The sequence below is a fragment of the Akebia trifoliata genome, chromosome 8 (genome assembly GCF_017979445.1).
Source record: "Akebia trifoliata isolate Shusen 1 chromosome 8, ASM1797944v1, whole genome shotgun sequence".
NCBI classification, from domain to species: domain Eukaryota; kingdom Viridiplantae; phylum Streptophyta; class Magnoliopsida; order Ranunculales; family Lardizabalaceae; genus Akebia; species Akebia trifoliata.
In genome coordinates this window covers 51604128-51615372 of record NC_141382.1, presented here as the reverse complement: position 1 = coordinate 51615372, position 11245 = coordinate 51604128, and the positions used below count along the sequence as shown (strand labels likewise).

The 11245-nt window shown below is 33.3% G+C and overlaps 1 protein-coding gene across 1 annotated transcript; it reads left to right on the top strand.

Annotated features, from left to right (window-relative positions):
• The first annotated feature begins 683 nt into the window (after positions 1–683).
• On the top strand, positions 684–7066 carry LOC147397679 (E3 ubiquitin protein ligase DRIP2-like). Its single transcript, XM_086449547.1, has 8 exons — positions 684–826; positions 1875–2079; positions 3401–3500; positions 4849–5134; positions 5222–5664; positions 5761–5808; positions 6119–6191; positions 6674–7066. The coding sequence occupies exons 2-8, from the start codon at positions 1950–1952 to the stop codon at positions 6821–6823; spliced, it is 1230 nt and encodes a 409-aa protein (XP_086305673.1). The 5' UTR covers positions 684–826; positions 1875–1949; the 3' UTR covers positions 6824–7066.
• Positions 7067–11245: the final 4179 nt, after the last annotated feature.

Genomic DNA, 11245 nt, shown 5'->3' with positions numbered 1-11245 from the left:
ATAATAAAATACAATTGTAGCTTTTACATTTACTATAGTTACAAAGGATAAACGTCTCATCCAACTTTTATGCGAAATCCAGATCAATCACTTTATTATCTTTCCTCTTTTCCCTTTCTTTTTTTTTAATATATTCATCCAGTTTTACTATCTTTACTTTTTAACCATTTTTACCCAATTGATTATCTTTCCTTATCTCTCATTTTTAGTAATAAATTATAAATCCCTTCGAATTTTATTATTTTTTTCATTTTTGCCCCCTCAACCCTAAAGAGGTTATGGATCCTCCTTAATTAATACACCCTTAAGATTGAACGGTGGCCCTAATTTCTTATATTATTGAAGGAGGTCAGTAAAAAAACAACTTTCTTGTAACGTGGCACACCATACGAAGAAAATTTGTGAGCTGTGGCATAGAGGGCATTTTAGGTAGGAAACGTGTCCCTTAGTAGTTAGAGTAGATAATGTGCAACCCGTCGCATGATATTTTTTCTGTGATGTACTCTACATTTATATCCTCAAAAATCAAAATAACTTGTCTGTGTCATGATTCTATCTGACGGCTAGAGTTCTCTAATCAACTCAATCTATAGACCAGGACCTTATCATGTTTGACACGTGGCATCTTATACAAATTTGTAGTTTATATTGATATACATTGGATTATACCCTTTTAAGTACATAAACAGAACCACACAAAAAAAAAAACAGCAAAACTCGTCTCTTTTGTTCGACGCATGGATCCTCTCATATAATGTGACTCTCTCTCTCTCTGTTCTTACTTGCATGAACGTGAAATCTTCGCTGATCAGAGTTTTTAAGCTAAGTTGAGACTTCTCCTTAAAGATGATTTCTTTATATTTTTTTTTTTTCTCTGAAGATTTCTTCATTAGAGTTTGATTTTATAGTTCTTATTTGTACGTCAGAAATTTTAGATTTCAGCTTGATGGCTTCTTGATCTTGTCTTTGAAGGTTTTATTCTTCTATTAATGGAGCTGTGTTGATTTCAAAAAATGCTTTGTTCATCATGTTAAGTTGGTTTTATCAAACTTTACAATCTGTGAGGAGAGATTTGTTTCACAATGTTTGATTCTTATTGTATAGAACCATAGATCAAATTAATCCAGTGGTTTGTGCCGGATACAATCATTAATCGTAATCGATCGATCGATCGATCAAAACCGTAGTCTAGGAAGAATTTTAATGATCAAATTTTAGAATCACCCAAATTGCATATTTTATAGTGGATCAAGGTTTCTTGATTTTGGATTTTTTTTAATACCATGCATGCATGTTGTCAGGTATATCGGCCGATTATTGTAAACGGGATTATATGGTAATTGAAATCTAGTTAGATTGATTTTAATCTTCATGAATCTGATCGAAATAGCGGGTCTAAATCGCATTTGCATGCGCCATGCGGATTTACCGATGTTTTATCCATGCGGATTTACCGATGTTCCGCTACTAAAAACCCTAAGTTATAACATAGTTTGGTAGAAATTTCAATGTTTGGTTCTATTTTAGTTCAGATTTCCATTAAAACAAACATAAAGATCAGGTAATATAATTGATTTTGACATTTATACTTGTTCAATGGCATCTGAACTGCTATATCTTGGGTAAGGAAACATTCGGCGAAAAATTAGTTTCCACTAAAAGGTCCTGTACCTTAATAACTTTCTTATAATTATAAAATTTTATAATTCACATTATCATCTTGAAATCCAATAACATATTGAATCATATTTTGAAGAAATTAAAATTACTGTCTGCTTTTGGCTGAATTGGTATAATTTTCTTGGTTTGTAGAAGATGATGAAGGAAATATGTGAAACCCTAATAGTAAATGTGGTTGTTTTTGGTGGTTGCAGATTTTCCATGGTTTTTTTTTATCATTTTAATGGTAATTATCTGAGATTACTTGTGTGAAACATAGAGACTAATTCATGGTGGAACATATGATGATAAATGATTATGTAAAAGTTAAAAAGGGGGTGCTTGAGGACTGCTTGACCTGCCCTCTTTGTTTCAATCTCCTAAGGGAGGCTACAACAATTTGTATTTGTCTTCATACATGTAAGCTTCTAGCTCTGTTTTTTTTTTTTTTCCTAATTCATAAATTTGAGATAGATTAAATTACTGATATTTGTTTCCATCATGGATAATTTAAGATTTAACTTGCGTTGGACAGAATCTTCTGCTCTGTTTCCTTTTTATTTCAATTTTGTATGAGGAATGGCAATAGTCTTTGTTCACTTACAAAAGGCATGATAGTATCAAAGGTCACTAACAATAACCAAATAAAAACATGGAACGTAAATTTTCCTATTAAAACAAAACCCACAAGTCTGAAATAATAATGCTGAAGTGACCTCAAGATTGGACTTCACATCGCACACCCTGAAGTGAAAGTGTATGGGAATCATAGATGCTTTTCGTTGAGATACGAGTGAAAAAGCATATATGGTTCCTATCCACTTTCACGTCAAGATGTGCGATATGAAGTCCAATCTTGAGGTCACTCCAGCATGACTCAATCCGAAAACATGAGGAATCCTCAAGGATGGTTACAAGTACTTTTTCACTTGAGAGAAGAATTATGTGTAATTTTATAATTAAATTAGAAAACAATTTGTGTTGAGTTTGGTGCAATGGAAACCCACAAGAGCACAAGTATTATCAAGAAAGAGAAAACCACACTAAGAAAGAGAAAAACTTAATGTAAAGGAGATTTTCGACTAAACAAAACTTAATGTAATAAAACAAATTCACCTTTAGACATACCCCACGTCCCTACTAATCTCTCTTCTCTTTACGAAACACCTCGGTAAGTCTTTTATTGGATGCTATAAAGTACAGAGTTTACATCTATTTACAGAAAAATCCCAACTTAGATCCTAATAAAACTAAAGTTACTAAATGACCCTTAGTTTAATCTTAATCTGTAAAACCTAATTAAAAACAAATCTTTAGACATAATTAGGCTAAGCTCAATGTATTTAACCCTAGAACAAATTTTAGCCTAATTGACATCTAGGTAAAATGACTACTTAGTTTACCTTAAACTTTAAAAAAAAAAAAAAAATACTATAGAGATTCTAAGTCTAATCAATATGGGAGTGGCCCACAAAATATCCAACATGAGATAAAGAGTAACATCATGGGAGTCGGCAATGACTCTTAACAACTCAAACTAAACAACCTATGCAACACATTATCATTTGTCACCTTATCCCAAATGTTGGGTTTAGGAACATGAATCTCATTTTACTATTCCACTATTTGTTGGTCCATATAGGCATCTATTTTCATATCTTTATGAAATTGGGATTTCTTTATGCATCGATACGTAGTTAGTATTACACATTGATATAATTTCCGTGGGTTTTATTTGTAGTTTGCAAGGAGTGTATACATCAAAAGTTTCAAGATGATGAGGCAAATCGCTGTCCTATGTGTAATGTCTACTTAGGTTACTATCCTGAAGAGAAACTAAGGTGACTCCAATTTCCTTATATTGTACTTTTGCCTCCTATGCATCTTCTTTGGTGAAGTTCTATATCGAATAGAAGGAAAATCAAGAGCCAGACTTTCCTAATCACAAGTGAGAAGTTGAAACTATTCTTGACAAGTGTAACTGAAAATGGATTGAAGCGCTAAGAAAGAATTACATTGTGATGGATTTTTATTTTTTGAGAGAGGAAATGGCGTTAACTACGATTTCCATTCTATATTTTAAGAGTAAAGATCCACTAGTGAATCATTTTGATGAGTCACTAGGAAGGGCTGTGCTCCATTGTACTATAAGGAAAGTTAAGAGTTAGGCATGACTATTACACATACCAGTCATATATTCTTGTTTAAGTTATTACTATTATTAATTATTATCCTATATGGATATTATATAAATTTACAACCATGTGATGAAGTGTTTAAAGAAAAATTTCTTGAGACTTGAGATAATTGAACTCTGTTTCTCTCTCTGCCTCTTAAACCTATGTAACAAAGACACTCCATTTTTTAGAATTTTCCATGTTAGACACCTATCTTGTACTCACATTGGACTCATGCCAGTGCACTTTTCAAAGAAACCACAATTTGTCTAAATATTTTGTTTTCGGCTATCATTGACATATTTTTCATTATGATTTTAATGCCTATCATCTTATCTAAATATTTTCTTCCTATGTTGTATACCAGGCCCAAACTAAAATATTTTACAAATATATCTTTCTCAACAAAGGGAATTAAATCTACATATGTGCCCTGTTATTGGGTTTGTAAAGCTCAGCGTGTCTGACACTTCATATCAGCATTAGATACACATGAGCCTCTGTCTTGGTTACTTAGGTTCGCACTAATTTTTTTATCCTTCTCTTCATGTGAACTGAATGAATTTTTTTTTTTTCTTTGATGAGTGAAAACTTTAATAAGAAAGGGCAAACCCAAAAGGGAATTCAATATCGGGGACTGGGTAAGGGACTTAACCAATTGAATGTTCTTTACTTTTTTGTTGATTGTTGATCTAAATCTACAAATGATTGTTATGTAAGGATTTCTCGTAAGCAGATTCAGGCCAGTTCTTGTTTAAAGCTTGGATCGATTGCTTCATCACTATGACTTTGTCAGACAATGGCCATTTCAAACTATGTTGAGTTTTAATACTTCTTATATATATAGTTTCATTATAAAGGCTTGTTTTTGTCTCGTCGAGAATGGTATCATTTGTAGATTTGTAAATGTGGCATCAGTAATCATCTGCTTTCATTTACATTGAACATCTCGTTTTATTATCAGAGGGTCTTTCAAATGAAGTTGACTGATAAGTACTCGGTTTTTTCGTAGACCTGATAATAACTTGCAAGAACTTAGAATGAAAGTGTTTTCATTGAAGAAGTCAAAAGAACGGGAAAGTAAGCGCACCCTCAGGACCTTCACCAAGAAGAAAGAAAGATCACTTTCATCAATTGCTATCAGTGCTAAACTGACAGTAATGAAACCAAGTAAAAGAAGAGAAAAAGCCATGCCCTGGAAGTCAGGCACCCAAGATGTCATGGAAGAAAATTATCATCTTGGTCAGAGTTCCTCACTAGACCAGTCAAATAAGATTTCTTTGGTTTCTAAGAAACAGGTATCATTCTTTCATAAAGATATTGTATTCTTTTTGAAATATATGAAGTAATTCCATCACTGTATCTGATTTGTATGCATTTCTCAGTGGATTTCAGGTGATGAAGAACCATCTCAAATTGTTAGACCTCCAACACATCGAGAGACTTCTTTATATGAAAAAGATAAAGGTTCCGATTGGGAGAGTTTGACTGTTCTTGCAGAAACCGCAAACAGAACAAACAACTTAAGCGTGACGGTGTGCCTTCCCGCATACAAATCCGAAAACAATGATAGCTTGAAGACGGAGAATATTAAAAGGCTGAAGGGAAGAGCTCGTGAGCCAATATCTGATCAAAGAAACAATAATGCAAATATTGAAAATAGTTTTGTACCCGGTGAAAGACCAAAACTAAATTCAGATGGTGCTGTCGAGGTCATTGACTTGACTGAACCTTGTGTTTCTGCTTCAACTTCAAATGGGGTTCCCTACAAAGATATAAAAAGATTATATCCTGTTTGGTTTACTCTGCTGGCCTGCAATGAAGATAAGTATGGGAAATATTTTATGTATCTTTAAATAATATGTGACGCTTACATATTTCTTCCAAGTGACGCTTAGTAAACATTCATCTATACTCTTTGCAGGAAAGGAGATCCTTACCCCCAAATATCAAAGTGTTATATCAGAATCAAGTAAGTTAGAATCATGTTTGTCGTGTATATCTAAATGTATATATGTTCAGAGAGATGGGCTTCGTTACTAGATCGGAACATAGCTTATGCTTCCCCTCTATATTATGAAGATACACATTTTGCTAGAATCAACTAAAATTAGAGCTATAAAATTTGATTTCTATTCGCCATTTTTTCATCAAAGAAAGTTAATTCTTTTTTGGGCTCCATAAACTTTCTTGTCAAAACCTCTTATTTTCGGCTTATTGATCTTTATGACTCAATTGATATGTTCTTAAAACTAGAACAAGTAACATGTGTTTATTTGCAGGGACGGAAATGTACCAGTGTCTTGCATCAACAGATATGTAGCACATAGGCTAAATCTCAGACATGAATCTGAGGTAAGGATTGTAAGGATGGTTGGATAATGATAACTGACCTAAATAATAATAAACTCTTTTTAGGTTGCCTACATAGCATGGTTTTAAAACCTGTTTTGACATCTCATCCATGAACGAGACCGAGTCATCCGATTTATTTGAGTCATCCCATTCAACAATGACACAATGGACTGACTTTTGAGAAACACATCAGGTTTGAAACGACTTGTCAATCCATCTCGTTGGTAGATGATACCGAGACAGATCGGATGAGTCGTCTCGGTCTCGGACTTGGACGAGATTTAAAACCAAGCTACATAGTCCTAAGACGGCTCTGTTAAGTGGAAACAATTGTGAAAATTTGCTAATTCTCGCATCTGGTCTTTATGACTTTTTTTATTCGACCACTGGTTTTCACTATCAAGAGTCAGGGAACTTCTATCAACCCTGATGAGACTGCAAATCTTCTTCATTGTTGTTTCTTCTCTGATCATTTGTTGCAGGTTGAGGTCTTGTGCTGTGGTCAGACATTGTGTCCCAAAGCAACACTGAATAGCCTAGTCGACATTTGGATACAGTTTGCAGTACCAATTCTTGAAAATAATTCCAATAGAAATGACTCTGTGATGGTCCTGACATATAGGAGAAAATAAGGAGCGAACTATCTCAATACAGAGTTACCATTTCATGCCCCACTGTCAACCTGTATGTCACCGTTGCTTTATTCCTACATTTTGGTATGAGTCTCTCCTGAATTTGTTATCAAAGCTCTGAATAATCTATGACCGCATTTTAAGTTATACTGATTGGATGGTCTTTTTATCAAGAAAACGATCAAATTTAGCCATGGATGCGATGTTGAAGGGAACATTTGGGCTGGCTCCTTCATTGTAAAATTTTCTGTTTCATTGGATTTGATTAAATTTATGGTTCTTCGGCATGAGCTGTTACTCATAAATTTTCTGTTACCCATTGAGAGAAGCCAATGTGGGACTAAACATTAGGGAGAAAACAAAGAGCAAGGTTTTTATACTTAGTATGATTTTTACTTTATTTTATTTTTTCGAAGTTATCCACCAAAACTAAAGTTTTTATAGAAGCTTTTGTTTCTACAAAGGTTGTGTGTTTAAGTCTACCAAACAACATGAGAACAAAAACCCAAACTAACATTCTTTTAAATCTTTTGAGAGATCATTTATTTGAATCAAGCAGATCCTCACTATTTTAAAAGTAGCGTCTTTTGGACTTGAGCCTTCACTTAGTGTAAATACATGTATAGGTTAAAATTATGTCAAAGTGCAAGGCGAACGTAAGTCTTGCATTGAGAACCCTTAAATACCAGTCAGATGGATCACACACATTTACTTAGATTTAATTTAGGTCTCTAAAGATTTTGTTTCCTAAATAAGATACCCACACACTTTTGAGACGACTCAAGTATATGGGGAGTTTGAGCCAGAGATCGATCTTTCGATCAAGCAAATCTAGGTTCCTAAAGTCTTTTAAGGGGAAATGCCCTCAGAAAAATGTGGAAACCTCACCTCCTTCACTTGTGTATCCACTCAATTCTTAGGTTACAATTAACTCGGTCAAATTTTGTATCAACTCATTAAATAGCAACAAAATATGTGCTATGGATTCTACACAAAATTGTATGAAGTTGAGTAAACAAGTTTTGAGTCGACTCGTTTAGTTCTCAACCATATTTTTGGAACTCTATCCTTATCACAAAAAGGGCCCTCAAAAAAAAAAAAAAAGTAAAAGAAACAATGAATCGAAAGAGAATATTTTTTTCTAATGCAACCAAAGAGACTTTCTCTAATGGAAATAATGAATTACCAAAGAAAGATTAGAAGAATGAATGAGGCATCTAAGTGATTGGGTGATCGATTTGATTTGATTTCTACTCCTTTTGAAAATATCCTAAAAGAGTCCTTAGGATATCTAATGGGTGGATCACATGTATCATGACTTCAAATTTTGGAAAAGTGTCTTGAATCTTTCATGAATAATATTGAGATAATTTGGATTATTTCTAACAAAATGAAGGTAAATTGTGTAGATCTGCAAAACAAAAAAATAAAAATAAATTAATAATATACCTTACAAATATCTTAGAAAAAAGAAAAAAAAAAACAGTAGAAAATGTTGAAAATGGGATATATTGGTCTTGTTCGTGAATGATACATAAATGACTTAAACGAATTATCTCAATTTCAAAGGATTTTTAAAACCATGCCCAACAAAACACACCAAATCCTAACACATTTAGACACATTCAAAGGCTAAAGGGTTGGTCCACTGGTGCCATTCATTTCAAACTATCAAAATCATCATCAACATCCAAGCTATACAATAAAATTAAAATAAATTGGAGGTATGCTTTAGTTGTCTTTGTTTCACATTTGAATGGTTAAAACGATCTAATTAAACCAATTTGTGCACGATATGCAGCCTGTCTACTTCATAAGTAATTAGTTTTTGCTCCGGTCTTATCTACAAACATGCGGTCGCAATAAAGGAAAATATTACCAAAATAATTATGTAATTTTTCAAAATTATTGACTCAGTCATTTTATATATATACAAAAATGTTCATGAACTTGATTTTATTTTATTTTTTGGGTTTTTTTTTTTTCCTATAAAATGTTTGTCTGATACACATCAATTTGATGAATAACCACCATGCCCTTGAGTTGGATGTAATTTACAAGAAAGATAAATATAATTCCATAACCGTTTTTTTTTTTTTTTTATTCTTAAAAACAGCGTCAGAATGAAAGTAACGTCCCTTGTGCTTAAAAGTTCAAAGTTGTTGAGGAATTCCAAGCATTAAGGATTAGATAATGAAAATAGCTTACTTTTTAGTCTCTTTTAGGGGCCCGACCGTTATTATGGAGAGACATGACTCGTGACCATGACTGCTGATTACAACAACTAGTGTTTGTTTATTAAGTTTATCTTACTCATCCAAGGACGACTAACCTAACCTAACCTTGTATTGTATAACTAATAGTGTAAACTACTACTTTTAATTTTCAATTGCATCTGAACACAAGCCCATAAATAAATTTTAAAAGTGTGATTCAGCTCTTGTTTCATATGTTGTGATGCTAAGGGTTTATAAAGAGTTTTGTATTCAGAATGGATCAAACTAAGGCCTAATCCAACCCTAAAAATCGACCTATTTTCTCTCTAGCCCAACTTTTGACCCCGATCTAGCCTTAATTGGTCAAGTTGTGGTCATTCTTGTTCTAGGTTTGGTTCGAATTTGGATCATGATTTTCAATATTTGTGTTCCATCTCATCTTGTTTACTAATGGTCCTGCGATTACAAGGACAAGTCAAATCGGTCTGATTTTAAGAATTTTGCTCTGCCACATGTATGTGGCATAATAGAGTTCACTAATTCGACTCTTCTTCTATATATGGATAGATGGCACATTCTAATTAGGCCATGTACTCAATCATATGTATCATGGTCGCTCATTAGATCCACATGATCCAACTGAAACACACTTATTTCATCTATTTATATAATAAAACACAACGGTGAATTCCATTCCAACTATAATTATGTGGTATTAATGACCCACTCCAGCTACACTAGAATAAAATCCACCTTACCCTACTTTATTATCTTTTCTCTCTCCCACCTTTTTTAAGTAGAGTTGTGATAATATGACTCGCCAGGTGACATACTTAATCGACTCCTTGACGTGACAAGTTAGGTAACCATAAATTTGAATGTCTCAAGATACACAATTGCACTACCCCAGAAAAAGTGTATCCCAAGGAGTGGTGTATCCCGATGCATATAGTTCTACTATTCTCGAATTTGTCCACATCAGGGAGTCGATTGAGTATGCCACCTGACGAGTCATATTATCAGAATTCTTTTAAACAATATCCATCCAATTTTACTTACTTTTCTCTTTTATCCCTTTTTAAATGATACCCCTCTAACTTTAGTATCTTTCTTTTTTATCTCTTTAACACTTGATGCCTTTGTCGTACACACGAGCAAACTCTAGTTATCAACTATGTTATGCCAAGCCACTTGAAAACAAGAAGTCCCTTCAAGATTTTTTAAGAGTACCTTGGTGAACCAACAAACCAAAAGCAACCTGATTACTGATTTCTGAATGTTGGATTCAATTATTTTATGTTGTAAGTTAAGAAGTATTCTTATTTGTGCGCCTAGTCAATATTGTTGAAAAATGATCAAAAAGTTACCATTATCAGATTGATTTTGGGGTGTAGGTCCCCAAAGAGAAGACCAAAAATTCAAGTTTGAAAATTTGAAGCTCTTTAATTTGGATCTCATAACCATTAGATCACCTTATTTTACTTGACAGAAATTACCCAAGCTTAATTGGCGGAGAATCCACACAACAAAGGTTTTTTTTTTTCAAAAAATGAAGTAGGAAGACCAAAATTTAAGTTATCTATTATGAAAACTACTTCTATATATATTCTAAATTATGCTTATCGTTATACCGTCGAATTACAATCATTGAGAGAATAAATTATTTCCCTACAATTACCATTAATTTTCATAATAGGAGGTATTTCATTCCAATAAGTAGCCAACAATGGTTCTGCCTTGTGGGACACATGAAAGAGTGCTAGTTGTTTGGTTCCCTAATCACTATAAATTTCCTTTCCTTCTATGATCTAGTATAATTTGGTGCTCTTTTTTTGTACGCTCTTTGTACCATCCTTTGATAGAACTGTACAAAATCATAAATATATGTCATTGTGTATCTCAAAGCAAAGGATCTACAATTCTATGAAGGGAGCATACAAAAAGCATCAAATTATCACGATTCTTCAATATTCAGTGCTCAAATCTCATTCAGAGAAAGTCAGATATACAATCTCTTTCCTTGGTCCATTCGTCCGATCTCGTTTTTTTTTTTCAATGTTCTAGAGTACAATCTCATCAATCTTTTTTTCTATAATGCCTCTTAGAGCACCATATCTCGCCCAAATCCCTCGGAGACATGCAATCCTTCTAACAATTTCAACTCATTGAACAATTAAGGTGATTATCATCTTTAGGATGGTGAATC